We start from the raw sequence: 26,549 nt of genomic DNA on the forward strand, positions 1-26,549 counted from the left end.
CGTCCGTAAAATGGCTTTATGACATGATCTCGTTGCCATTCTTCCTACAGATATTGCATTGGCTACCTCGTCCATAAGTTTCAAACATTCAACAGCTTTATGAGGCGAGCTAGTTATCGCCCTTGCTACAGATATCGTATTCGCTACCATAACTCTATACCATTAACGACTTTATGATGTGGGCTCGTTATTATCATTGCGACAGATATCCCATTGGCTACCACGGCTGTAAATTTAACACACTTATCGGCTTGCTGACGCGAGCTCGTTGTCATTCTTCATATCGCATTGCACACCTTGGCTGTGAATTTAAAACATTTATTGGCTTTATGACGCGAGCTCGTTGCCGTCCTTCTTACATATATAGGCTTTGCTACCTCGGCTGTAAATATAAAACTTTTAATGGCTTTATGACACTAGCTCGTTATCGTGCTTTGTACAGATATCGCATTGGCTACCTCGTCCATAAATTAGCAAGCACATTTAACGGCTTTATGATGCGAGCTCGTTATTGTGCTTACTACAGATATCGGCTTGGATACGTCGTCCGTAAATTTAAAACAGTTAACGGCTTTATGACACGAGCACGTTATCGTGCTTTCTACATATTGTTACGGTGCATCATCGACAGGAGCAAGCGTGGCACTTAGCGAAGATGAAGAAGACGCCTGTGCGTTAGGCGCTTGCTCGAGAGGCAACTCGGACATCTTGTTCTGCTGCCGATTCTCGGTGGACGCTGTCCTGTAAGCCAAGACCTTGCCCCGTCACATTTGGTGGAAGTGCTGGGCAACCGCCTCGCAACGGAACTTCGCAGCGGCCGACGTTTGAAGGGTCATTCCACAACGATGACGGAGAGTACGGCGTCTGCATCTGCTCCTGGTGTTCCTGCGGCCGGAGATGATGCGGTAACTACATCTCCTTCTGCGACCACAACTTTTGTGCTCGAACCCCCGCGGGATCCTGGCACGTTCAGCGGTTCCGGCGATCCAGATGAAGTTGACGTTGAAGATTGGCTGGCAGAGTACGAACGTGTGAGTACTCGATACCGATGGGGCCCGACTCTTATGCTGGCAAACCTGTTATTCTATCTTAGGGGAACCGCCAAATCGTGGTATGAGAACCATGAAACAGAACTTGTGAGTTGGGCAGTGTGCAGGGAGAAAATGCTAGACCTGTTCGGAAAGCCGATTGGAAGAAAAATAGCCGCGAACAAAATGCTCGCGTCTCGGGCGCAGACCTCGACCGAGTTTTACGTCTCCTATATAGAAGATGTGTTGTCGTTGTGTCGCAAAGCCAATGCCGATATGCCGGAGGCTGACAAGGTCGGGCATATTCTTAAGGGGATTGCGGATGACGCATTCAACCTCCTCATCTGCAAAAATTTTTCTACAGTGGACGCCATTATAAAAGAATGTCGGCGCTTTGAGCAAGCGAAGAGCCGGCGGATTAACAGCGTGTTCACCCGCCTTCCGAATACGGCTGCAACATCATCTTGCGAAGACCGTGCAAGAACACAGCCACCACCTCTAGATTCATCGGATCAGGTGACCCGAATTGTACGGCGCGAACTTGAAGCCATCGCCCCTGCTCCGGCTCACACCGCTGCAAGTGACACCACCCCACTCACTGCTAACATGGTTCAAGCTATCGTCCGCCAAGAACTCGCCAGCATAGGTATTCCCTCGGTGTGCGCTTTGCCCAGCCCGCAGCGAGCTTCATGGCATCCACCCTCGTCCTATCGCGAGCAGCAGTTCACGGCCCGATCTCGCGACCCTGCGGCGTGGAGAACCGTCGACAATCGACCAATTTGTTTTCATTGCCACCGTATCGGTCATGTCGTCCGTTACTGCAATTACCGCTGGTCCTCGCCACCTCGGACTTCATCTCAACCTCACTACCGACAGGACAGCACCCGCTTCGCGTCTGCCGTGCAGCCTTCTCCGCAAAACAACTACAGAAGGTTCAACAGCCGATCTCCGTCACCGCATGGTCATCAGTCGCGTTCGCCTCCAGGACGTCGCCAGTCGTCTCGCTCACCGCAGACTCGCAGGCCGTCATCTCCATTCAACCCCGCTCCTGCCTACCCGGAAAACTAAACGGTGCAGCGCCCGGAGGTGACGCTGCATCTTCGACTCCCTCCACAAATCCTCTCTTGACGCTTCCGACGAGACAAAATTTGTTAGACGTTGCCGTTGACGGTGTGCCTATTTCTGCCCTTATAGATACTGGAGCGCACATTTCTGTAATGAGCGCGAACCTTCGCCGACGCCTACATAAAGTGCTCACGCCTGCCGCTTCCCACAAACTTCGTGTCGCTGATGGGAGGACCCCTGATGTTCAAGGGATGTGCACGGCCCGTGTGTCCATTGCCGGTCATCCTACATTAGTTCAGTTTGCCGTCATTGAAATGTGTCCTCATGATCTAATACTTGGTTTGGACTTCCTGTCACGTCATTCTGCGCTCATTGATTGTGCCACTGGTGCGCTTCAGCTTGAACTGCCGCAGTTTGCCGATTTTCCAGCAGACTGTTCTCCCCGTTTACGCTCTCGTCACCACGTTCGCTTGCCTCCGCAAGCTGCTACATATGTCACTTTGTCGTGCTCACGTCATGTCCCCGACGGTGACTACCTCGTCACTCCTATAGTCGACGTACTGATGGCCCGAGACGTCGCCCTTGCTCACACTGTTGTCGCTGTCGCTAATAATACAGTGGTTATACCACTACTCAACGTGAGTCTCTTGACTCAAGTTATTCCGCAAGACATGTCTTTGGCCACCCTATCTCCACTTGACAGCTGCAACGTTACTGGTTTGGACACCGATACTACATCCCCCTGTCTTGGCCGCAATTACACTCTGCCTGCAGATGACATTAACAAGATGATTGCTCCCGACCTCACTGCAGTGCAAGCTGCCAGCCTCCGTAGTCTGCTAACATCATATAGAGACGTTTTCGACTTTGACCACCGCCCTCTCAGCCAAACAACTGCAGTGACTCACCGGATCAACACTGGTAATGCCAGTCCTATACGGCGGCGTCCATATCGCGTATCTCACAAGGAACGCCAAGTAATTCAAAATGAAGTGGATAAAATGATTACTAAAGACGTAATAGAACCCTCATCCAGCCCCTGGGCCTCCCCAGTCGTGCTCGTTGAGAAGAAAGATGGCAGCTGGCGCTTTTGCGTGGACTATCGCCATTTAAACAAAGTGACCCACAAAGATGTCTACCCTTTGCCTCGGATTGATGACGCCCTCGATTGCCTCCATGGTGCCCAATACTTTTCGTCTATCGACCTTCGATTCGGCTATTGGCAAATTTCCGTCGACCCCATGGATCGTGAAAAAACCGTTTTCGTTACGCCCGACGGCCTCTACCAGTTCAAAGTCATGCCGTTTGGACTGTGTAATGCGCCGGCAACTTTCGAGCGCATGATGGACTCCATTCTCCGAGGATATAAGTGGTCCATCTGCTTATGTTATTTAGACGATGTCATCGTCTTTTCACCCACCTTTGACAGCCATATAACACGTCTGTCAGCCGTTCTGGATGTTTTTCGAAGAGCTGCTCTCCAGCTCAATTCTGCAAAATGCCATTTCGGACGTCGCCAAATCACCATACTCGGCCACCTTGTCAGTGCCGATGGTGTTCAACCAGATCCCGAAAAGGTGCGAGCAGTACAACAATTTACTGAACCACGCTCAACCAAGGACGTCCGAAGTTTTGTAGGGCTATGTTCCTATTTTCGTCGATTTGTCCGCAACTTCGCCGACATAGCTCGACCGCTTACTGATCTCTTAAAGAAGGACGTTCCCTTCGCATGGGGTATAGAGCAAGCGGACGCCTTTTCGGCTCTTATCCATCTGCTGACTACGCCACCAATACTGGCCCATTTCGACCCAGCATCACCTACAGAGCTTCGGACCGATGCCAGTGGCCATGGAATTGGAGCGGTCCTTGGCCAACGACAGCACGGGAAGGACCGTGTGATTGCTTACGCCAGTCGTCTTCTTTCACCTGCCGAACGGAAGTTCTCCATCACTGAGCGTGAATGCCTAGCTTTAGTGTGGGCCGTGGCGAAATTCAGGCCTTACCTGTACGGCCGAACTTTTTCCGTTGTTACGGACCATCACGCTCTTTGCTGGCTGTCATCGCTAAAGGACCCATCTGGACGTCTTGGTCGCTGGGCGCTTCGTCTGCAAGAATACTCATTCGTGGTCCACTACAAGTCGGGACGCCTCCACACAGACGCAGACTGTTTGTCACGTTATCCGGTTGAAACGCCCGACTTGACAGACCTTGATTCAGACCCCTGCGTTCTCTCCATCCACGCTTTGGGTCATATCTCCACCGAACAACGACGTGACCCGTCGTTACTCTCCATTATCGAGCGTCTGACCTCTGCTCCAACAGACCCTTCCGTTCGCCTGTTCTAACTGCACGACAACATTCTTTACCGTCGCAGCTTCAACGCTGATGGCCCGGAATTACTACTCGTGCTTCCCCATCACCTGCGTACCAGCGTTCTCGAACAACTACATGACGTACCTACAGCCGGTCACCTAGGCGTCTCTCGTACCTACGATCGTGTGCGACGTCGCTTTTTCTGGCCCGGACTGTATCGTTCTGTGGTTCGCTACGTCACTGCTTGCGACCGCTGCCAACGCCGCAAGCGCCCCTCTGTGCTACCGTCTGGCCTCCTACAGCCCATTGACATACCGACGGAACCATTCTTCCGTGTTGGCCTTGACCTGTTGGGCCCGTTTCCTACGTCCACCTCCGGAAATAAATGGGTTGCAGTCGCCACAGACTACGCCACACGCTTTGCCATCACTAAAGCACTGCCGACAAGCTGTTCCACTGACGTCGCTGACTTTCTCCTGTATGAAGTCATTCTTCATCACGGCGCTCCGCGGCAGCTGCTTACTGATCGAGGAAGGTACTTTCTTTCACGTGTTGTGGATGACATTCTCCGCGCCTGCTCCACTGAGCACAAGCTTACCACCGCTTATCATCCACAGACAAATGGATTGACCGAGCGTCTGAACCGAACGCTGACGCAAATGCTGTCAATGTACGTTTCGCCAGATCACCGTGACTGGGACAAAGCACTCCCCTTTGTCACGTTCGCGTACAATTCTTCACGGCACGACACAGCTAGTTATTCGCCGTTTTATTTGCTATTTGGCCGACATCCAGCATTACCATTTGACACTCTCCTTCCTTCGGCTGCCCGCTTGTCTACTGAGTACGCCAGCGATGTCGTTTCTCGAGCCCATGCAGCCCGTCAGCTTGCCCGTGATCAGCTGCACTTGTCGCAAGCGCAGCAAAAAGACCGCTATGACAGTCGCCACCAAAGCGTGCACTTCTCGCCGGGGTCTCTGGTACTTCTCTGGACACCAAACCGCCAAGTCGGCTTATCAGAGAAGCTACTATCACACTACCATGGCCCCTACAAAGTGTTACGACAACTTAGTGACGTGAGCTACGAGATCGCACCCCTAAACAATGCCTTTTCGACCACCTCACTCCAGACAGACGTTGTACACGTTTCCAGACTGAAACCGTACCACCCTCCTCGTTCGTCGCCGCCGTACTAAGCGCCGTGACGGCGCTTCCGCCGCAGGGGAGTGATGTTACGGTGCATCATCGACAGGAGCAAGCGTGGCACTTAGCGAAGATGAAGAAGACGCCTGTGCGTTAGGCGCTTGCTCGAGAGGCAACTCGGACATCTTGTTCTGCTGCCGATTCTCGGTGGACGCTGTCCTGTAAGCCAAGACCTTGCCCCGTCACAATATATAGCCTTGGTTACCTCTGCTATAAATTTTAAACATTTAACAGCTTTATGACGCGAGCTCCTTATCGTGCTTCCTCAACGAGGTAGGATTCAAGAGCAGACCCCATGTGCTCTCGATCCAGGAAACGTTTGGTGATTTCCCAGTCTATAAGCTTGGAAAGACCGGGGAGGTGGCTTTGCGACAAGTGTCAGGTGTTTTTCCGCAATGGCAGCTCTTGTGTCAATGGATTCAACAGCCTCTAGGGGTGTCTGACTGTCTTCAAACAACGGTTCGTCTTCTTCTAGTTCGTTGTTTCGTTCAATATCGCATCGGCTATTTCGTCCGTAAATCTAAAAAGCACTTAACGGCTATATGACGCGAGCTCGTTATCGTGCTTCCTGCAGATATCGCCTTGGCTACCTCATCCGTAAATTTAAAACATTTAACCACTTTATGACGCAAGCTCCTTCTACAGATATTGCCTTGGCTATCTGGTCCGTAAATTTAAAACATTTAATGGCTTTATGACGTGAGCTCGTTATCATGCTTTTTACAGATATCGCTTTGGCTAGATTGTCCATAAATTTAAAACATTTAACGAATTTATGATGCTCGTTATCATGCTTCCTACAGATATCGCTTTGGCTAGACCATCTATAAATTTAAAACATTTAACGGATTTATCAAGCGAGCTCGTTATCGTGCTTCCTACAGATATTGCTTTGGCTAGATCGTCCATATATTTAAAACATTTAATGGATTTATGACGCGAGCTCATTATCGTGCTTCCCTCATATATCGCATTGACTACCTGGTCAGTAAACTTAAAACATTTATCAGCTTTATGACGCGAGCTCGTTATCGTGCTTCCTACAAATATCGCACTGGCTACCTTGTCCGAAAATTTAAACATTTGGTGGCTTTATGACAAGAGCTCGTTGTCGTCCTTCCTACAGATATCGCAGAGGGCTACCTCGTCCGTAAATTTAAAACATTTAGCAGCTTTATGATGTTAGCTCATTATCATGCTTCCTACAGATATCGTATTGGCTACCCCGTCCGTAAATTTAAAACATTTAGCGGCTTTATGATGGGAGCTCGTTATTACAGTAAAAGCTCGTTAATTCGACACCCGTTGATTCGGAAATTCGGATAATTCGGATGGCTCTATTGGTCCCGGTCAAAATGCACGTTAATCTATGGGACCAAACCTTCGTTATTTCGTCAAAATTCGGCTCCGCACCACTTAATTCGGACAAATGCTGACGGCTGCTGCTACACAAAAGTGTGATAAAGCAGCGCTGGCACCCCTGGAGTGAAACCGAAACCTGAGTGGCATCGCCATCATCATCAACTAGTGGGAGCGATCGCAGCGTCACCGAACGTCGGCCTCTTCTTTCTTCTCCACTCAGCGCCTCCGACGCCATTTTCCCTTGTGTTGTCGTGTCGGAACCATCTCTTCTTGTGGAGTTCTCTTTTTCTTCCATTGTGACCGTATTCGCATGCCACCACCATCGTGCGCTACAGTGATGGCAACGCCGAAAAAGCGGCAGAGTCCACCGACCGAGTCCACCGACGATGACTGCCCGACTTTCGATGCTGTCCTTCCCACAGATGTGACCTTTCAGGACTACATCGCGATTGATCATAGTGTCGCCACGAGTGGTCTCCTGACCGATCAAGAGATTATTAATGATGTCACGGGCGCCCATGAAGACCACGATTCCGACGATGAATCATGCGAGGAGATACAGCCGCGACCTCATCACACCTCACAGGAAGTCTCGGAGGCGCTGTTAATATTAGAGGACGCTTGTCTGAACACTCCCGACAGCTTGCGTGCTGTTGGCCATTTGAAACAGTTAAGAAAAATTGTGATGTCAGCCGGAATCTGCGCGAAAACGCAGACAACAATTACAAAATACTTCAACAAATTAAGGTATGCTTCTGCAGCTTGATTTTAAATGTTGTTTTCCCTGTTCATTCGTTAATTCGGCATTCGGTTGATTCGGACAGTTTTTCCGGTCCCGTGAAATCCGAATTAACGAGCTTTTACTGTATTACTGCTACAGATACCGTATTGGCTACCTCATCTTTAAATTTAAAACATTCAACGACTTCATGACGCGAGCTTTTACTTTTGCTGCCAGTGCGCAGTCTCACGTAAGCTTGGCGGGTTTTCGTTGATCTGCCGGCTGCGAATGTGAACTTCGTGTCACGCATGGTGTTCTTGATTGAGTGCCTGAGTGTGATTTTTTCAAAACCAATCTTGTTGTCTTGCAGAAACTTTCCTCAACAACATACCGAACGACATGCTTCAACTAATCGGCATTGGTTGCGTTTAGGTAGCGGTCGCATGCTAAACTGCGCTTTAGTACAGAAATAAACTCTTTACGGTGGCTGTAATTGACGGGATGGAATACATTTTGTTAATGAAAACCAGGGTGTCAGATGTAGTGGTTCGTAATTCAATGACGACGTCTTGAAATTGGATCCACGCCCGCAAAAACCAATTATAGGTGTCTTTCAGAGTGTGAAATTCCAGATGTAATTTGATATTCAGTGTAATGCGCGTAATCGAGGCGGTCTGAGAAACAGTCGGCAAATTTCCGTGATGGTACTGTATGAACCGGACTATAGGTCGAGTGGGAATATAGGTCGACCCCCCAAGTTCAGGTTACCGAAAAAGAAAAAAAAAGGGAAAACAACCCAAAACTGCCGAACCACATTTATTCGCGAATTGGGCGCACCACACCCCGATCGTCGGAGCTCCCTCCCTCAACCACCATCGCAACTGGATCTTATTAGTCCGACGAAGCCCCACTGTCTTCCGAAGACGAGAGTTTGTCGCTGGCCGCCTCCCACAGTGCATTGCCCTCCGTGCCATCCAGCGAGTTGCTGAAGCAACATTTCTTGGAAGCCTTTCCCACCATGGCATCTGGCAAGGAACGCCAGGCGGAAAGCACCCAGCCACAAACAGTTACCAGCAGAGGCCTCTGTAAGCGGCCCGTCGGCGTCTGGGTTGTCGCCGGACATTCACTCTTGGTACTCCAGCCGCACTCGGTCCTTGAACAGCTTGTTCAGCGCAACGTCGAGCGGCTGGAGGGTGGACGTCATACCACCTGGTATCACGGCGAGGTCCGTTTTCTTATCGCCGAGTGCGCGTTTCACAGCGTCGGTTAAGTGACCACGAAACGTATCTGTTGTGTCTTCGCGGTTTCTGTGTGTGTGTGCGCGCGCGCACCTGTTGACGCCTCAGCTGGCCGCCTGCACCACATCGGACTTTTGCTACTACCACGTGCGCATCGTTATCTGGCTAACACTACGCTCCCTATAAATACGTTATACACTTTTGAATAAACATTCTTTTCATTCTGCTGACTACGTTGACACATTGCTGGTCCGGCACTGCTATGCGCACACCATGGCTATGCTACAGTGGCGACGAGGGTGTTCACCACCCATGCAGTGAAAGACGACCCTGAACCTGACACTACGAAATATCGAGCAACCAAGGCGATCATGGCTCACCACTAGCTTCCGAACTTCGAAGAGAGCAAAGTTAAGTGGACGCCATACCTTATCAAAGTCGAAGCATACTTTGAAGCGAATGCCATTGAAGACTCGACTAAGAAAAGAGCATTGCTGGTTGCTGCCTTAAGCACGCACACGATACAAGTGCTGGCAGGGAAGGTGGCTCCACGCAAGCCGAATGCGCAGACTTATGAAGAAGTCGTGGCAGTGTTGAGTGAGCACTACGACCCCAAGCGACACGAAATCACAGAAAGTTACAAGTTTTTCAGTCGGTGTCAAGCGGAGGGTGAGCCCATTAATGAATTCCTGGTCGACATTCGCCGAATAGCTGATAATAGCGATTTTGGCAGTGCATTAAATCGCATGCTACGAGATCGCATTGTGTGTGGTGTCCGGTCAAGTGCACTACAGAAGCAGCTACTTGCGAAGCAGGAATTAACATTAGAAGACGCTGAAGCGATGGTCCTTTCAGCTGAAGCTGCAGATAGTGGCGTGAAAAACATGAACGGATCTGGATTGACACCAGTGTTAAAAGTACAAGCGTATCAGCAGAAAACACCGCAAGACGAGAGACGGAGGGCTACACGTCAAGAATGCTCAAGGTGCGGTAGTGCAAAGCACAATGAGAGCGGTTGCACCTGGTCTAACGCTCGCTGTTATCGCTGTGGAGGTTGCGGTCACCTTGCGAGGAAATGCCGAAGCCGCGGTCCTCACGAGCAAGGAACAGCAAGCAGGGCACAAACCAACATTCTCACGGGGACGGAAGGTTCGACAGACGACGAACATGAAGCAGCGCACATCTGGGCCTTGGCCTCGGAACGGAAGAGTTGTCTGGTGCCACCAATTCGCCAAACGTTCTCTTGGTGTGGTGTGCAGCTTACCATGGAAGTTGATACTGGGTCGCCCGTTTGTGTTATCCCACGTCAACTGTACGAGAAGCACCGCGACCAATGGCCGAAACTGAGACCATCCAGTGTGAAATTATCCTGCTACACAGGACGACTGCCAGTGCTTGGGGAGCTTGCGCTCAGTGTTTCTCATAAGGGAGTGACGGCGGAGAGTGAGCTGACAGTGTTAGACTGTGCGGGACCAAGCCTCTGTGGTCGAGATTTAATTCAGCTGCTGAACGCCGCTGGTGCTCCGGTGGTTCGCGTTGCAGGAGACTCTGAGCCCACAGAACAAACGGGCAAGTCCAGTGTGAATAGCATATTCAACGACTTCAACGACGTGTTTTCCGAAGAACTGGGGCTCATCACAGGCCCTCCGGTCAGTCTGCACCTAAAAGAAGGCGCCGTACCTAAGTTCTGTAAGTCCAGACCCATTCCATATGCGCTACGCGACCGCGTGTCACTTGAACTTGATCGGTTAGTGTCCTTAGGCGTGTTATCACCGGTGGCACACTCGGAATGGGCGTCACCTATAGTCGTAGTTCTTAAGAAAGACGGCGCAGTGAGAATCTGCGGTGATTTCAAGGCCACAGTGAATCCCGCATGCGCCACTGAACAATATCCCTTGCCTATCATTGAAGATATGTTTGCGCAACTACACGATGGGGATTGTTTCAGCACACTGGATTTACGGGACGCACACAATCAAGTGGCACTGGATGAGTCGGCAAAGAAAATTTGCGTCATTAACATACCAAAAGGGCTTTTTTGCTACAACCGACTGCCTTTCGGAATAGCCTCTGCACCCGCGATATTCCAAAGAAAAATGGATGAGGTTCTAGCTGGTCTGGTGGGTGCACAAGCTTACCTTGACGACGTGCTCATTTCTGAAAAATCAAGCGACAGTGGTGAAAGGCTGAAAAACGTTTTGGAGCGGTTTCGAGAGAGAGGCGTAAAGTTGAGACACGATAAGTGCAAGCTGCGCAGCCCAGCAGTTACCTATCTCGGGCATCGCATCAATCGCGATGGGCTTCATCCGACAGAGAAAAACCTCGATGCTACCATGCAGGCGCAGAGCCCCCGTAATGTCAGCGAACTGCGGTCTTTTTTGGGAATGATCACGTTCTACGCGAGGTTTCTGCCTAACATGTCGACCACACTTTTTCCTTTGTATCAGCTGCTGGAAAACAATGCGCGCTGGCACTGGGAACAGCCTCAAGAGCTTGCGTTTAAGGTTGCTAAGCAAAGCCTCAAAACAGCCAAGGTTCTCGTCCATTTCGACCCTTCGAAGGAACTAAAACTTGAGTGCGACGCGTCGCCATACGAAGTGGGCGCGGTCTTGTTTCACACGATAGGAAACGTCCACAGGCCGATTGGCTTTCGCTCGCGTACGTTAACACAGGCGGAGCGCAACTATTCACAGCTCGAGCGAGAGGCACTGGCACTGGTATTTGGCGTAACTAAATTCCGCGACTACCTTCTAGGTCGAAAATTCACCTTGGTGACTGACCACCAACCGTTGCTGAGCCTGTTGAGGTCAGACAGGCAGACGCCCACAATGGCCGCTGCCCGGATCCAACGTTGGGCGCTTCAGTTGGGGGCCTACCGGTACCAGCTGCAGTACGCCCCAGGACGACAGATGCTGAATGCTGATGCCTTAGGCCGCCTGCCGCTGCAAACTACGGAAACTGACGAAGACGGTGAGCCACTCGAATATGTACTCTCGCTAAACCAGCTGAACAACGGTGTCGTGACAACGCGTGAGCTGAAGGCTTTCACCGCTTCGGATCCTGTCCTGGCAGAAGTCAAACGGTACATATTACATGGGTGGCCCAGACACGCCAACGGGCTGGCAAGGGACATACTGCCATTTTTTGACCGTAAGCTAGAGCTATCCGTTGCACATGACCTTGTTTATTGAGGCAATAGGGTCATAATACCAGCCGAAGCAAGAGTGCAAGTGCTGCAGCTTTTACATGAGACTCACCAGGGTTCGCCGGCAACGAAATCTGTCGCGCGCTCTTTGTTTTGGTGGCCAGGCCTAGACAGAAATATTGAAGAGGTGTCTACTCAGTGCCAGAACTGTGTTCAAAATTTGCCGATGCCAACCGCGGCGCCCGTTGTCAAGTGGCCGGAAACCGGCGAAAGGTGGTCCCGCATTCACATTGACTACGCGGGGCCGTTCAGTGGAAAAATGATACTCGTCATAGTTGACGCCCACACGAAATGGCTTGAAGCCGTACCTCTGTCACATGCTTCAACGGAAACCACCATTAACTGCTTACGTGCCATTTTCAGCAGATTTGGGGTACCACGCACAATCGTGTCCGACAACGGGACTCAGTTTTCCAGCCATGATTTTGAGGAATTCGTAGCAAACAACAACATAGTGCACCTCTGATGTGCGCCCTACCACCCCCAGTCTAATGGTGCAGCGGAAAGGGCAGTGCGTACTATAAAAGATGGCTTTCGAAAAATGAGGAGAGGAAAGCTAGAGGAGAATCTGATACGCTTGCTGTTTAACTATTGGAGGACGCCACAAAAGTGCGGTAAATCCCCAGCAGAGTTGCTCTTGGGTTACCAAATACGCTCACGGCTGGACACATGTTTTCCTCCAGCCCTTACAGGATCAAAAGAAGACCAAGAGGACTGGCTGCCGCTACCAGGAAGTGACGTATACGCCCGCAATTATGGTGTGGGGAGCAAATGGACGCCTGGCAATGTGAAGGCGACGTCTGGAGCGAGAATGGTGACCGTGAACACTCCGGACGGGGTCGTCCAGCGGCATGTTGATCAACTTCGCCCGCGCCAGGACTCGCCACCAGTAACAACTGCCACAAGTCCCAGCGAGTCAGACCAAGCAACGGAACCATCGCCTACGGAAGCGGTAAGCTCGAATGCAGGCATGTCTTCTCAGCTCATCCCTAATGATGCTGGTTCTGCACAACGTGCATCACCGAAAATCATGGCCGTCCCGATGAGTACCGGTATCGCCCAACAAGCCCTCAGGCGTTCAACAAGAGAACGCAAGACAGTACAACGCTTTCAATTCTAAGGGGGAAGGAATGTTGTGTCTTCGCAGTTTCTGTGTGTGTGTGCGCGCGCACCTGTTGACGCCTCAGCTGGCCGCCTGCACCACATCGGACTTTTGCTACTATCACGTGCGCATCGTTATCTGGCTAACACTACGCTGCCTATAAATACGTTATACACTTTTGAATAAACGTTCTTTTTATTCTGCTGACTACGTTGACACAGTGCTGGTCCGGCGCTGCTATGCGCACACCATGGCTATGCTACAGTATCCAACACCAGCATGCTGCGAAGACTCAGCAATGCACTTGCTCGATGGTTCCACACTACTCTTATCCATTCGAGCAACATGGCCTCGTCCACGTATCCATTTTTGTTGACGCGAACGACAAGACCAGGCGGGAACACTTCCTTCGACATTATCTTGCGTTTAAAAATTATGAAGGGCGGAAGCTTTCTACCATCTGCCGTGCATGCCAGCATGACGGTGCAGCGCGAGTGCTCGTTGCCAGTGGACAACAGCTTCACATCCTTGGCGCCGCGCTGCGTGATCGTGGTCGACGAAGACATGTCAAACCACACGGGGGTCTCATCGGCGTTGCCAATGTGCTCCATCATGTAGTCGTTCTGCTCCCAAAGCCGGTTCACGAAGCGCTGAAAGTTATAAGCTTGTCCTCGAACTCCTCGGGCAACTTCTGACAGATTGATGTGTGCCGCTAAAGAGAAAAGCCTTTGCATCACATAAATCGACGCACCCAAGAGTTTGGTGACTGAAACTCTTCTCTCGTGAGCCTAGCTTCTCGAGCGAGCTCCACGGCTTTCTTGCGAATGGTATCCACGGTCACTGACAGCGAGTGCACACAAACTTTCCGTACAAAGTGCGCTAGCTTATCCTCCAGCTGCGGATGAACGGCACTTCGTCCACGAAACGACATTTTTCGAAAATTGCACATCTGCAGCTTCTCTTTCTGCACCCTCAATAGCGCACGCTTTTTTTCCGATACACCAAAGCGGCACTGAGCAGCCATATTCCCATTCGCTTCTGCGAACTCAACAACATTTAGTTAAAACGCAGCTGAGTACTGCCTCCTCGTACTGCTACTCATATTGATTGAACGAAAAAAAATACCACTAAAAATGCAGCGCGATTTCAGGCGGAGCGAAAACTCTGAATAGATCATAAGCAAATCACGAACACAAAGAAAACAGACAGAAAGGAAAAAAACAGCCTGCGTTTGGATTTGGATGCGGTTAGGCCGCGTCCGGCTTCTCAAGCACATGGATGCAGGGGACGTGTTGCCAGACAGCAGTGCACTTTCGGCTAGACACCGCTATACAAGACGAGGGGCGACTTTTGGTTAATATTTTATTGAAAATATCTCGACTTATATTCCTTAAAGGCAACGCACAAGATGCCTTTCTCGTTCAAGTTGGATCACTGCATTGCGCGTTTTTGTAATCAGTAAGGGTGCTTTTTTTGCGTCTTCTCTAACTGGCGTTACTGTTATCTTCTTTGTGCCGTTGTAATTGGTTATTTGTTTTCGCGCGCGAACTCTTATCTTGTTTTTCTTTTCCCCTTTCCCTCTAGTGTAGAACAATTATGGTTGACTTCCATGCAGGCCCGTGGCCATGGGATATTTTTTCGCACTTGCGGACAGCCTTGAATAACACCTATATATGTTTATCATTTGTCGCTGGTAGGACCCCTCAATCCAAACTGCGCCCCTCATCTGACTACGGACGTGCTTCCCTGCGTTTCCCCTCTATTTTCGCTATTTCTCTCTCTCTCTCTTTCTCTCCTACTTTATTCCTATTCGCGCAGCAAAACTCGATGCGTTTTGAATCGTCGGCATTGAAGTTAAAAAGAAAACGCACACAAATATCCAAAAAGCTAAAGAACACCGCTTTTGAAATGCGAATGCAACAATTCGTATCTTGCACGGGTACCCGCCCGCTTTGTGATCGATTAATCTGGTGTGATGAATGATAGCGCCGCATCGCCATCGAAAAACCATGGCGTAGCCCTTAAACCTATCAAGATCTCGCGTCACAGAAGACGAACGCAGGCGGTCGTAAACGAGAATCGGAAGCACGCTGTCATAACAAAAGAACGGACGAAAGTAAGAGACCGAAAAAAAGCAAACATGTTATACGTATACACATGGCATACTTCAAAATAAGTATTAAAACGTTCATTTTTGACACGCAAAGATCTTTATAGAGGACGTCGCAGATACGGATATTACACGCTTGAAGAAGATGTATTAAAGCCGTTTTGTTTATGACCACTATAACTCGCATCCGCTGGAAATCTTTTAGGAAATGTGATTTGTTTGTTTACTTTCCATAGCTTTGTTCCTTCGTAATGCCCTATTTGGGAACGGATGTTGGCAGGGTCTTCTTCTTGGCTTCTCGATTGGCTTTTGCATCTGTTACACTTTTAACCTTCTTTGCAGTTGGTAAATCTTTTGCAGGCACATCTGAACAACCAGACTTGCTACATTCCTTAAGAGGGTTTTCAGTAGACAAACGGGCTTTCACTGTAACGCTTTGGCCACTAGACGTGGCCACACCTGGAGTTTCCTCAGGTGCAGCTAGTCCATCCATACTTCTTTTGGGAACGAATGTTGGCAGGGTCTTTTTCTTGGCCTCGCATGCCTCGCATGCCTCGCATGCAAGAGGTCCGTGGTTCAAATCCCGGTACCGCCCAGTTCCCAACCGGATAAAAAAAAAAAAAAATCCGCGTGTTGATGGAACTGCATTAGGAGGCCTGGGGTGCGGCCTCACCGGCAAACACCGCCGAGAACGCACTCCCTCACCAGAGAAGGATTGGCCACCCTGGTGCAGTATCTGGCCACTACCTCCCACATGCTTACGTCAAATAACTCACGGCCCTCAGTCCCCAGCAGCTGCGAAGCAACTGACCACGGCGGCGGTCAGATCTGCAACGCAGCAGAGGGTGCTGAGAATCTCTGGGTCCGGACAGGCCGCCATTGGAACCTGAACTTGGCAACGTTTAACGCTAGAACCTTATCTAGTGAGGGAAGTCTAGCTGTACTATTCGAGGAGCTAGAGGGTGTTAAATGGGATATAATAGGGCTCAATGAGGTTAGGAGGACAGCTGAGGCCTATACGGTGCTACAGAATGGGCACGTCCTTTGCTACAGGGACTTGGCAGACAGAAGAGAACTGGGAGTGGGGTTCCTAATTCACAGAAACATAGCTGGCAACATAGAGGAATACTATAGCATTAATGAAAGGGTGGCAGGTATCGTAATTAAACTGAATAAAAGATACAAAATGAAGGTAGTACAGGCTTACGCGCCTACATCCAGCCATGATGACGCTTCAGTTGAAAGCTTCTATCAAGACGTGGAATCGGCAATGAGTAAGGTAAAAACACAGTATACTATAGTGATGGGCGACTTTAATGCAAAGGTAGGGAAGAAGCAGGCTGGAGACCAGGCAGTAGGAGATTATGGCATCGGTACTAGAAACGCCAGAGGAGAGCTACTAGTAGAATTCGCAGAACGCAATAATTTACGGATTTTGAATACCTTCTACCGAAAACGAGAAAACCGCAAGTGGACATGGAGGAGCCTTAATGGCGAAAATAAGAACGAAATAGACTTTATAATGAGTGCACACCCTGGAATCGTTAAGGATGTGGAAGTGATTGTCAAGGAAGGATGCAGTGACCATAGAATGATACGGTCTCGAATTCGCCTAGACTTGAAGAAGGAACGACAGAAACTGATACGCAAGAAGCCAATCAATCAGCTAGCACTGAGAGGGAAAGTACAGGAATTCAGAGTGTCGCTGCAGAACAGGTACTCGGCTCTTAGTGAGGAAACCAACCTTAGCGTAGATACAATGAATGATAATCTGACGAGTATCATTACGGAGTGTGCAGAGGAAGTTGGAGGCCGGGTAGTTAGACAGGACACTGGCAAGCTTTCCCAAGAAACGAAGAACCCAATTAAGAAGCGTCAAATCATGAAAGTGTCAAGCACAACAGACAAAATAGAACTGGCAGAGCTTTCGAAGTTGATTGATAGACGTAAGGTATGCGATGTAAGAAGGTATAACATGGAGAGAATTGAACACGCTCTGAAAAACGGGGGAAGTGTCAAAGCATTGAAGAGGAAACTTGGGATAGGCAAAAGTCGGATGTATGCACTAAGGGACAAAGAAGGCAAAATAACCACCAATATGGATAGGATAGTTAAAATAGCGGAGGAGTTTTACAGAGATCTGTACAGTAGCCGAGACAACCACGACCTTAATACTATAAGAACTAGCAGTAACCCAGATTACACCCCACCAGTAATGATAGAAGAAGTCAGAAAAGCTTTGGAGAGCATGCAAAGGGGCAAAGCTGCTGGTGAGGATCAGGTAACATCAGATTTGCTGACAGATGGAGGACAGATTGTGTTAGAAAAACTAGCCACCCTGTTTACGAGGTGTCTCCTGACGGGAAGAGTACCAGAGTCTTGGAAGAACGCTAACATCATCTTAATACATAAGAAAGGAGATGACAAGGACTTGAAGAATTATAGGCCGATCAGCTTGCTCTCTGTAGTATACAAGCTATTTACAAAGGTAATTGCTAACAGAGTAAAGAAAACATTAGAATTCAATCAACCAAAGGAACAAGCAGGATTTCGAACAGGCTACTCAACAATTGACCACATTCATACTATCAATCAGGTAATAGAGAAATGCTCAGAGTATAACCAACCACTATACATAGCCTTCATAGATTACGAAAAGGCGTTTGATTCAGTAGAAATATCAGCTGTCATGCAAACACTGCGGAATCAGGGCGTAGATGAAGTATATATAAACATTCTGGAAGAAATCTACAGGGGATCAACTGCTACCATAGTGCTTCATAAAAAAAGCAACAGAATACCAATCAAGAAGGGTGTAAGGCAGGGGGACACAATTTCCCCAATGCTATTTACCGCGTGCTTACAGGAGGTTTTCAGAAGCCTAGAATGGGAGCAGTTAGGGATAAGAGTCAATGGAGAATACCTTAGTAACCTGCGCTTCGCCGATGACATTGCATTGCTGAGTAACTCGAGGGACGAATTGCAACTCATGATTACGGAGTTAGACAAGGAGAGCAGAAAGGTGGGTCTTAAAATTAATCTGCAGAAAACGAAAGTAATGTACAACAACCTCGGCAAGGAGCAGCGCTTTGAGATAGGTAATAGTGCACTTGAAGTTGTAAAAGACTGTGTCTACTTAGGGCAGGTAATAACCGCAAAGCCGAACCACGAGATTGAAGTAACTAGAAGAATAAGAATGGGGTGGAGCACATTCGGCAAGCACTCTCAAATTATGACAGGTAGATTGCCACTATCTCTCAAGAGGAAGGTATATAACAGCTGTATCTTGCCGGTACTTAGCTACGGAGCAGAAACCTGGAGACTTACAAAGAGGGTTCAGCTTAAATTGAGGACGACGCAGCGAGCAATGGAAAGAAAAATGGTAGGTGTAACCTTAAGAGACAAGAAGAGAGCAGAGTGGATTAGGGAACAAACGGGGGTTAAGGATATCATAGCTGAAATCAAGATGAAGAAATGGACATGGGCAGGGCATGTAGCGCGTAGACAGGATAACCGCTGGTCATTAAGGGTAACTGACTGGATTCCCAGAGAAGGGAAGCGGGTTAGGGGGAGACAGAAGGTTAGGTGGGCAGATGAGATTAAGAAGTTTGCGGGTATAAATTGGCTGCAGCAAGCACAGGACCGGGTTAACTGGCGGAACATGGGAGAGGCCTTTGTCCTGCAGTGGACGTAGTCAGGCTGATGATGATGATGATGATATTCCGGTTTATACAGTACTTTCTCCTGTTAAACCCCCTCCCACCCCTCTCTCTTCGTGTTCATTTCCCTGGCAATGCGTTTCTTCGGACATTAAAGTTTCTTTTAACATTCCGAAATTTAGAAGGTTGTAAGTACCACTTGTCGCATGCTTCGATTCGCGGACACACGAGACGGCTTGCTCAACACATTTTGTGCAATGACAGCCCTTGAAAAAGGTTGCTTTGGTTATAATGAGGTACTGCTTATAAAGTGCAGATATTCACGACTCCCACAACCTATATTATCAGTGGTCTATACTCTATGTTATTTCTGCGCCTGTGTCTCCTTGTCGGCCCCCAATGTCTTCGCGGAAGAAGCGCCAGTAGCTCAGGCCATCGCAAATGACTAGGGAACGACTCAATTACACATGTGTGCCTGGAAGTACCTAAACAACACGACGGATGCAGCCACTACACAGCATGTGCTGCCGCATCCCCCAAGCAGACATAGCCGCAAACTGCCCGAGGTTGAGAGTTCCGAGGTTTTTCATTGTATCATGACTTGCTTTAATAATGGCAACGTAACCATTATTGGTCGAAGCAGTCGAAGTCGAACTTTTCGTTCTGAAGCAGGAAAATACACAAGCATTTTGTAAAACAAAATAAGTAGCAAAGTTTATAGTAGGAAATATAGCAGGTTGTAGCAGACAGAGCTAGCCAGCACGACTAAGTCCACAGGGGCGAGTCCTCTGACAATGGACCAGCACGTGCGCAGCCCAGAAGAGGAGCAGGACATGCTAATCGCAAGGCAGAGAGTTAACTGTCCGTTTACAGCTGTTTGACCATAGGGGGGGGGGGGGGGGGGGGGGGATGTGGCCTAACAATACATAGCAGTATTCCTTATAACGAAAACAATGGCTTAAAAATAGTATGGGTGCCACTTTAGGCAACAGTGTATTTCTGTGCAAGCCACTGGTACCGAGGCTACACACCTTGTCGCTGTGAAGAGAAATTGGGAAACACACTTGCCAGCAAGTGTACTTTGCAGCGAGTGACACCACACTTTCTGTGTCGTGTGACCTCGTGCAAATGACACTCGCGGCAAAGTGTACTCGCTCAAAGTTTACTTAAATTGACACATATGATAAGAGATCCAGATTCCACTGGCTCTTGCTATCCGCTCGACTCTTTGGACGAGCCTGATCTGGTTGTCTAGGGCGAAGCTGGAAAGAAGTGCCTCCAATTGCTCACTCACAATGTTCATGTTATGGTGGTTAAGGTTGTGTAGTGTGCACTCCCATGAAATGTGGTACAGGCTAGCCCCACACCATAGGCGTTCATTCCTGTAAGATGTGGAGTGCATGCGATGAAGTGATGAAGCATGCAATGAACCTTGAATGAAGCTTCGCAGCAGTGCGAACTTTTTAGATAGACGCTTTCATGGCATGGCACACCTCTTCCACAGTGAAGGCACCTTTGGTGTGTCCGGTTCTATTAATAATTTCGAATACTTCAGAATTTAGAATAACTTGAATTTGAGCCAAGGCTAATTAGAATTCAGTAACATTCATTTAAATGTCTGCACATGCCTAATCGTGACCTCCACAACTGCGAAATCAGGGCCAGCCTCGTTACAGGAAAAGCATAAATCAAACTGTGTTCCGATACATTTTAAACACCATCCGGTTGAGTCTAAGACTAACCGATGAGCCGTAGCGAGAGGATGCAGTGAGGCATGGTCCATGTAATGTCGTAGTCCTTGGTGGCTGTGTAGTAGTAGCCCAGAACCAGGTAGCCCTGCATAACAGTAGATGCACAGCTTTGCAGACGAGAAAACCAACTGACCGTGTCCCATCTAACATGTGACCAGCTACTTTCTTGGTCCTTTAGAGTTTACCTGTCCATAGCAGTAATGCAGAAAATTTTATTGGACGCATTTTATTATTACAACTTTTTATCTGCTGCAGTCGTCACTACGCTTATCAAGTTGCATGTTGGAAACAATGACTGCTATAGAGTACTGAAAACAATGAAAGGCAGTAATAGTGCTATGCCAGTAGCACTATTCATACAATTCTTGCATGCATTTATGAGACAACTAGCCAGCAGCATATAAAAGGGAGCCTGCAGAACTCAGTTGCATGAACAGTAAAACTTTGTTAATTCCAACTCGGTTATTTTGAGATTCTGCGCAATCCAAAGTATTTGTGCCCTCCCATATCTCGCCATGTTAGTTTTCCAGTGAATAATTTCAAGCAGCAGTCAGCTTCACCTTATTTAATTAGAAAACTTGAAACGATGTGCTGATTCCCGATTTCGCCCCAAATCCGCGGAAACAATGGGCATTAAAAGACGCATGGCATTGCAATGTCGCAATACATGTGAGTGACACTGAGGCACCTCCGCCTAGCTGCTTCCAGCACAAAAAAAAATGTTCTCGTGGTCAGCTGAATCGCGCACCTGCGGAAAATAAGACATGCTCCACTGCAACACACTGACATGGCAGAGACACGCGGGCAGCATGTCGCATGTTTCTTAGAACGTCAATGTGTTACGATTTACACATTCTTTCTGGGGATATAAAGAAACTGATAAAGGCCAGCCTGTCGACATTCGCTATGTATGCACATAAATTTTTCTATAGATTTGATTGATATGTGGGGTTTAACGTCCCAAAACCACCATTTGATTATGAGAGACGCCGTAGTGGAGGGCTCCGGAAATTTCGACCACCTGGGGTTCTTTAACGTGCACCCAAATCTGAGCACACGGGCCTACAACATTTCCGCCTCCATCGGAAATGCAGCCGCCGCAGCCGGGATTCGAACCCGCGCCCTGCGGGTCAGCAGCCGAGTACCTTAGCCACTAGACCACCGCGGCGGGGCTTTTCTATAGATACATTAGAGGAAACTCTGGCACTAACTAGTCAATGGAAGCTGCAACACACGGCACTTCAGCAAGCATGGGAATGATCGGTAGTACACCAATTTGTCTAATCTTCGTACCTTCAGCTTCGTTTGGCTTCATGTGGCTTGGAGCTGTTTTGTCAAAAGACAACAGTCAGTAAATGTTCAGCAATTTTACTTCTCCACATTAGCCTTTTAAGCTCACCGATTTAAATAGAGTCATGAAGTTTACAATTAAAGCACAATAAAAACACCACAATAAACAAAACTGTGAGCGCTTTCAAAGCCCGCAAGCATGAAGACTTGGCCAATTTGTGAACTACCCATCATACCATGGTGGCTTAATGATCATAGCACCAGAGTCCCCTCTAGTCAGTTTTAGGAAACTGTATTAGGAGTATGCAAACCTATGAGTGGTGGTTGCTCCAGCAATTGGTACACATGCACTGCTGGCGCAGTTGATGTCTGCAATCCCTACTTTAAAAACTCGGTTCGAAAACTTCAGTGATCAACGTTTTCCAGCAAGACACATTGCAAATTCTGCCACACTGCCAACTGTTGGATTCTTTATTTTATCACAAAAATGGGCAACTGGTTGAATCATGAAGCGCTGATACTGTGAGGGGCAGGTGACTTGCTGCTTGTGTGTCACCACTGTGTCGCAGTGAAGCAGATTTGTCACAGGTGTACATTTTAACAACAAAAAAAAAAAAAGAATTATGACACCATTTTTTCTTGCTTTTTGTGTGTGTGCCTGTGTTGGCAGCAGAAATGCCCGCCATTTGCCCGTGTTTGTTGCAAAATTAGAACCAGGCATTGCTGGAAAACATTACCCTTGAAGTCGAAAACTAGACACAGCAATCAACCATCTCTGACTATTTTCAATAATTTAAAATTCCTTGCATGCTACTTTTTGCTTGTTTTGTTAATTCAAACAACCACCTAATTCAAAGGTATTCACAGTCCTCCTGAGCTCAAATTGATGAGGTTTCATTTTCGAGTCATAAACAAATGAAACGAAAACAAGAATTCGGTCCCCACTCTGCCCCAGGATTTTTCGCCATTTATACATTTTATTTGCATCGTACTTAATTTTTCGGTCACAACCAATAACACGGATGCTGACACAGATGCCGGAATTTTTGCGAAATGAGCTCTTTAATGCTATCATGTTAGGATTTGTTTTTTTTTTGCACTAGAAGTTCCTTCCTTGTTCACAAGAGATCTTTCTGCAGCAAACATGGGCACATTATAAAGATTGGATTCACCTTGAGGAACACTGTCAAACGATGGCTCTATTGGCACATAATGCTCAACTGTAAATAAGATTACTTCAACTGGGAAATCCCTGAAAACACTCACACATTCACGCAAGCTTACAACCAAGAAACACACGCCACACAGAGTGCTTCGTATGGTCTGTGTTTGATTTGAAGCATGCATAAATGCGTAAGTGTTTTCAGGGATTTCCCAGTAGCACTATAGTATTTGCTTACAACAAGATGAGTTGCCCACTAGCCCAACAAGAAAGGTCAATAATGTTACTATTTCAAAGTGCTGGAGACTATATAAAAAGTGAGTAGAGGTGGTAGCTACTTCTAGAATGTACTCATAGTTTCAGCATAAATTCAGCATCTGCCTCAAGGCACATGCCATATTCATTACTGGAATAAATTATCCTGACAATATGTGGCCCAACACACACTTTGTGGCGGTGCTTGCAGCAATACAGTATAAAATGCCCCATTAGACCAGAGAGGCAATACACACTCACCATGCAGAAGATGAAGCTGAAGGCGACTGAAGAGCGTGTGCCACCGACCAGTTTGAGCACAGCATAGACTATCAGAATGTTGAGCAAGGAGTGGTACACTGCAACACCTGCACGCAAGATATATTTCAGTGGCTTTATGTGACACAACAGGTAGTTAGGTAACTGTCAATTACGCCTGTAAGCAAGAAACAATAAAGGCGAAGCAAAGTCACGGAACAAAACAAACACAAATGGAAATGGGCACGGTAGAAACTGCATGAACTCTTGTCATCTAAGGTTCAATGCAGAATAACAATGGCTGTAGCTTCAGTAGACAATGCATATGACGACTGTCCTGCAGATAAGTACACATAAGGCACATGTTTCACATTTTGCAGTACTGTTCGAAAGGGTTCAGAAGTGAAAAGGATGAATTGTAATATCAATATTTGCTAGAAAATGAATTTGAATGCTAACTACGAATCGTATCACTTTGCGCACGAGAACCTTGTTCCCAATGAAGATGAACAAAAAGCAAAAGTTAGCTTGTGTATTAGTGCAGTGCATGTACAAAAAAAAACACGACACAGACGTAAAGAGAAAGGTGAGCATTGAATTTCCTACAGTTTACTTCATGCCCTATACACCCTCCTATACATGCGAGAATAAACACAACTCATCTCGCATGTGATCACTTTGCAAAACACAGCAAGCTCAGTGTGTGCTGCCATATGTAGGCAAAGTGTTTCACCACCTATTGCAAGAATGGTGAAGCAACACCCTGAACTGCCATGCTAGCAGACGCTCTGCAAATCAAATACAAAACTTCCCACACCAAGTCCAGCTGCATGGAAATTTGTTTTGTGTTGTTGTGAAACGTCGAGAATACTTTCCTCGACAGACTGGAATGTCTACAGCACGTACATTGCAGACTGCGAAAGCTACTTCATCACATACGTGCCATTCTAATGCAGAGAAACGCGAACAGCAGAAAGCATGGCTTTCAACTCAGTCAAATTTTTATGTGCCTTCACTAGGCAAAACTAGTGTGGATGGCATTTTGCACAAAAAAAAAACGGACAAGAAGGAAGAGAGCACAGACAGGCAGAGACACTTGAAGTTTACTTTAAGAAAAACACACATGTAAAGGTTAGGCATAGAGAAATGATTATGATTACAGGTTGGGGGTTAGATAATCCATCTCAAGTTTATGTAGGTTCACCGATAGCCTTGCCACACATACGTCACTGGACTTAAGTGTGCAAAAAAGGCCTGAACGGTCTCTCACGTGGTTATATCTTTGAGCCTCAACCTCACTTACGTTGCATTTAGTAAAGAATGATATCTACATTGCTGGCAATGCAACTCGAGACAGATTCAAAAACCGCCAACCTGTAGCCACATGTCTATGCCTTTCCTTTACATGAGTGTTTGCACCTGTCTGAGCTCTCTTACTTCTCATCCATTTTCTTTTGTGCAAAATGCTTTCCAGAATGGAATACCAACTCGCCCAGCGCTCGGTTCATCCAAGCAAAACTAGTGCTTTTAGGCGCCATCCCCATAGCGCTAGAATCCTGTTCCGGCTTGACCTTACGCACCAAATGTGCTTATTTGCCAGTAAAGCTTGCCATTTGAAATAAACACAAGGTTCTAAAGTTTTAGCCCACCAGATCAAAGCACAGATTCACCTAGCGACAGCCAAGGGATCTCGCAGTTTGACTGAGTCGAAAGCAACATTTTTCGCGAATCACCCTTTTACACAACAATAGTACGCTGTTACATTTATACTACACGCGCGCAGTGTGTCCATGAACGCAAGAGTCAGAATATCTCTTATTATTGGCATGCAGCATCCGAAAAAGTGCAGCAATGATTTGGTGCCCCATACTACGTGCATACTGCACGCAATTACTGCTGTAAAGCAATACCTGGCATCACACTTCAATATACGCAGTAAGTGTAATTACTTGGAAACTTTCACTCGGCTCATATATTTCTCGTTGACTGCAATTATCCATCTGTATCGGAGCTCCGCATCATTTTTCATTGCCTGAAAAACTTCACCAGCACATTACTCGCGTTGTGTTATGATCTTCTCGCACCACGCCGAGTTCTTGCGTCGATTGTTTTCCCATCCAAAGACAACACAGTGGTGCCCAGACGACTTGTATAAGCAGGAGTGGCGAGAGCAACTGTTTTCTCATATTTTAAAGTCTCAGAGCTGCCACTAGTCATGGTAACTCTGCACAATAGACACACACCAGGCAATTCAGAACAAAACTGCATTTCAGTGCAAAAGTATGTCGGTGAGAGCCTAGGCGCCTGGATCCGAGATAGGCCTGGGTGCGACAGATAGGCCAAGTGAGCATTGTTATTTGGGCAAATCAACTTGCAAAGCTCCCCGAGGTGTGATGAACAACAACAGGTTAGATTTGTTGATTGTGACGTGCCGCGTAGCCTATAAGTGGTCATTCCGAGGAGGGAAGTACTCTACACAGCGGACTTAGCAGTATCTGAATGATAGGCTGCGTGAGCAAAGCTACAATGCAAGAAAAACTTTCGGCAGGAAGGTTCCAAGCAGCACACTTCAACGTCAACTTTATTATTTCTTCTAGTTGCTGACAGATAAAAGTTTCAAACTTTATGGCAAGGCCTCTTTTCAAGGTGCGTACAGCCTTGCAACTGAGGACTTTATTGAACTTCTGAACTTTTATTTGTCAGCAACTTTTGTCACCTTCGATGGCAAATTGTTTTTACAGAAAAATGGTATATGCATTGGGTCATACTTTCCTCCGGTGGTTTGCAGTGCCAAAGCCTCGATGATCACCAGGTACTCAACATCTTT

General features: G+C 47.7%; 1 protein-coding gene across 1 annotated transcript in view; it reads right to left on the reverse strand.

Moving 5' to 3' along the window:
- Positions 1-26,549, reverse strand: part of nes (lysophosphatidylcholine acyltransferase 3 protein nessy) — a 179,714-nt gene that overhangs the window by 133,100 nt on the left and 20,065 nt on the right. The window contains exons 3-4 of the mRNA XM_037420032.2: positions 23,726-23,832; positions 20,749-20,842 (exon numbers count right to left, since the gene is read on the reverse strand). Of these exons, the coding sequence (XP_037275929.2) occupies positions 20,749-20,842; positions 23,726-23,832 (201 nt within the window). The remainder of the gene's footprint in view (positions 1-20,748; positions 20,843-23,725; positions 23,833-26,549) is intronic.

The sequence above is a fragment of the Rhipicephalus microplus genome, chromosome 3 (assembly GCF_043290135.1).
Source record: "Rhipicephalus microplus isolate Deutch F79 chromosome 3, USDA_Rmic, whole genome shotgun sequence".
Classification (NCBI taxonomy): domain Eukaryota; kingdom Metazoa; phylum Arthropoda; class Arachnida; order Ixodida; family Ixodidae; genus Rhipicephalus; species Rhipicephalus microplus.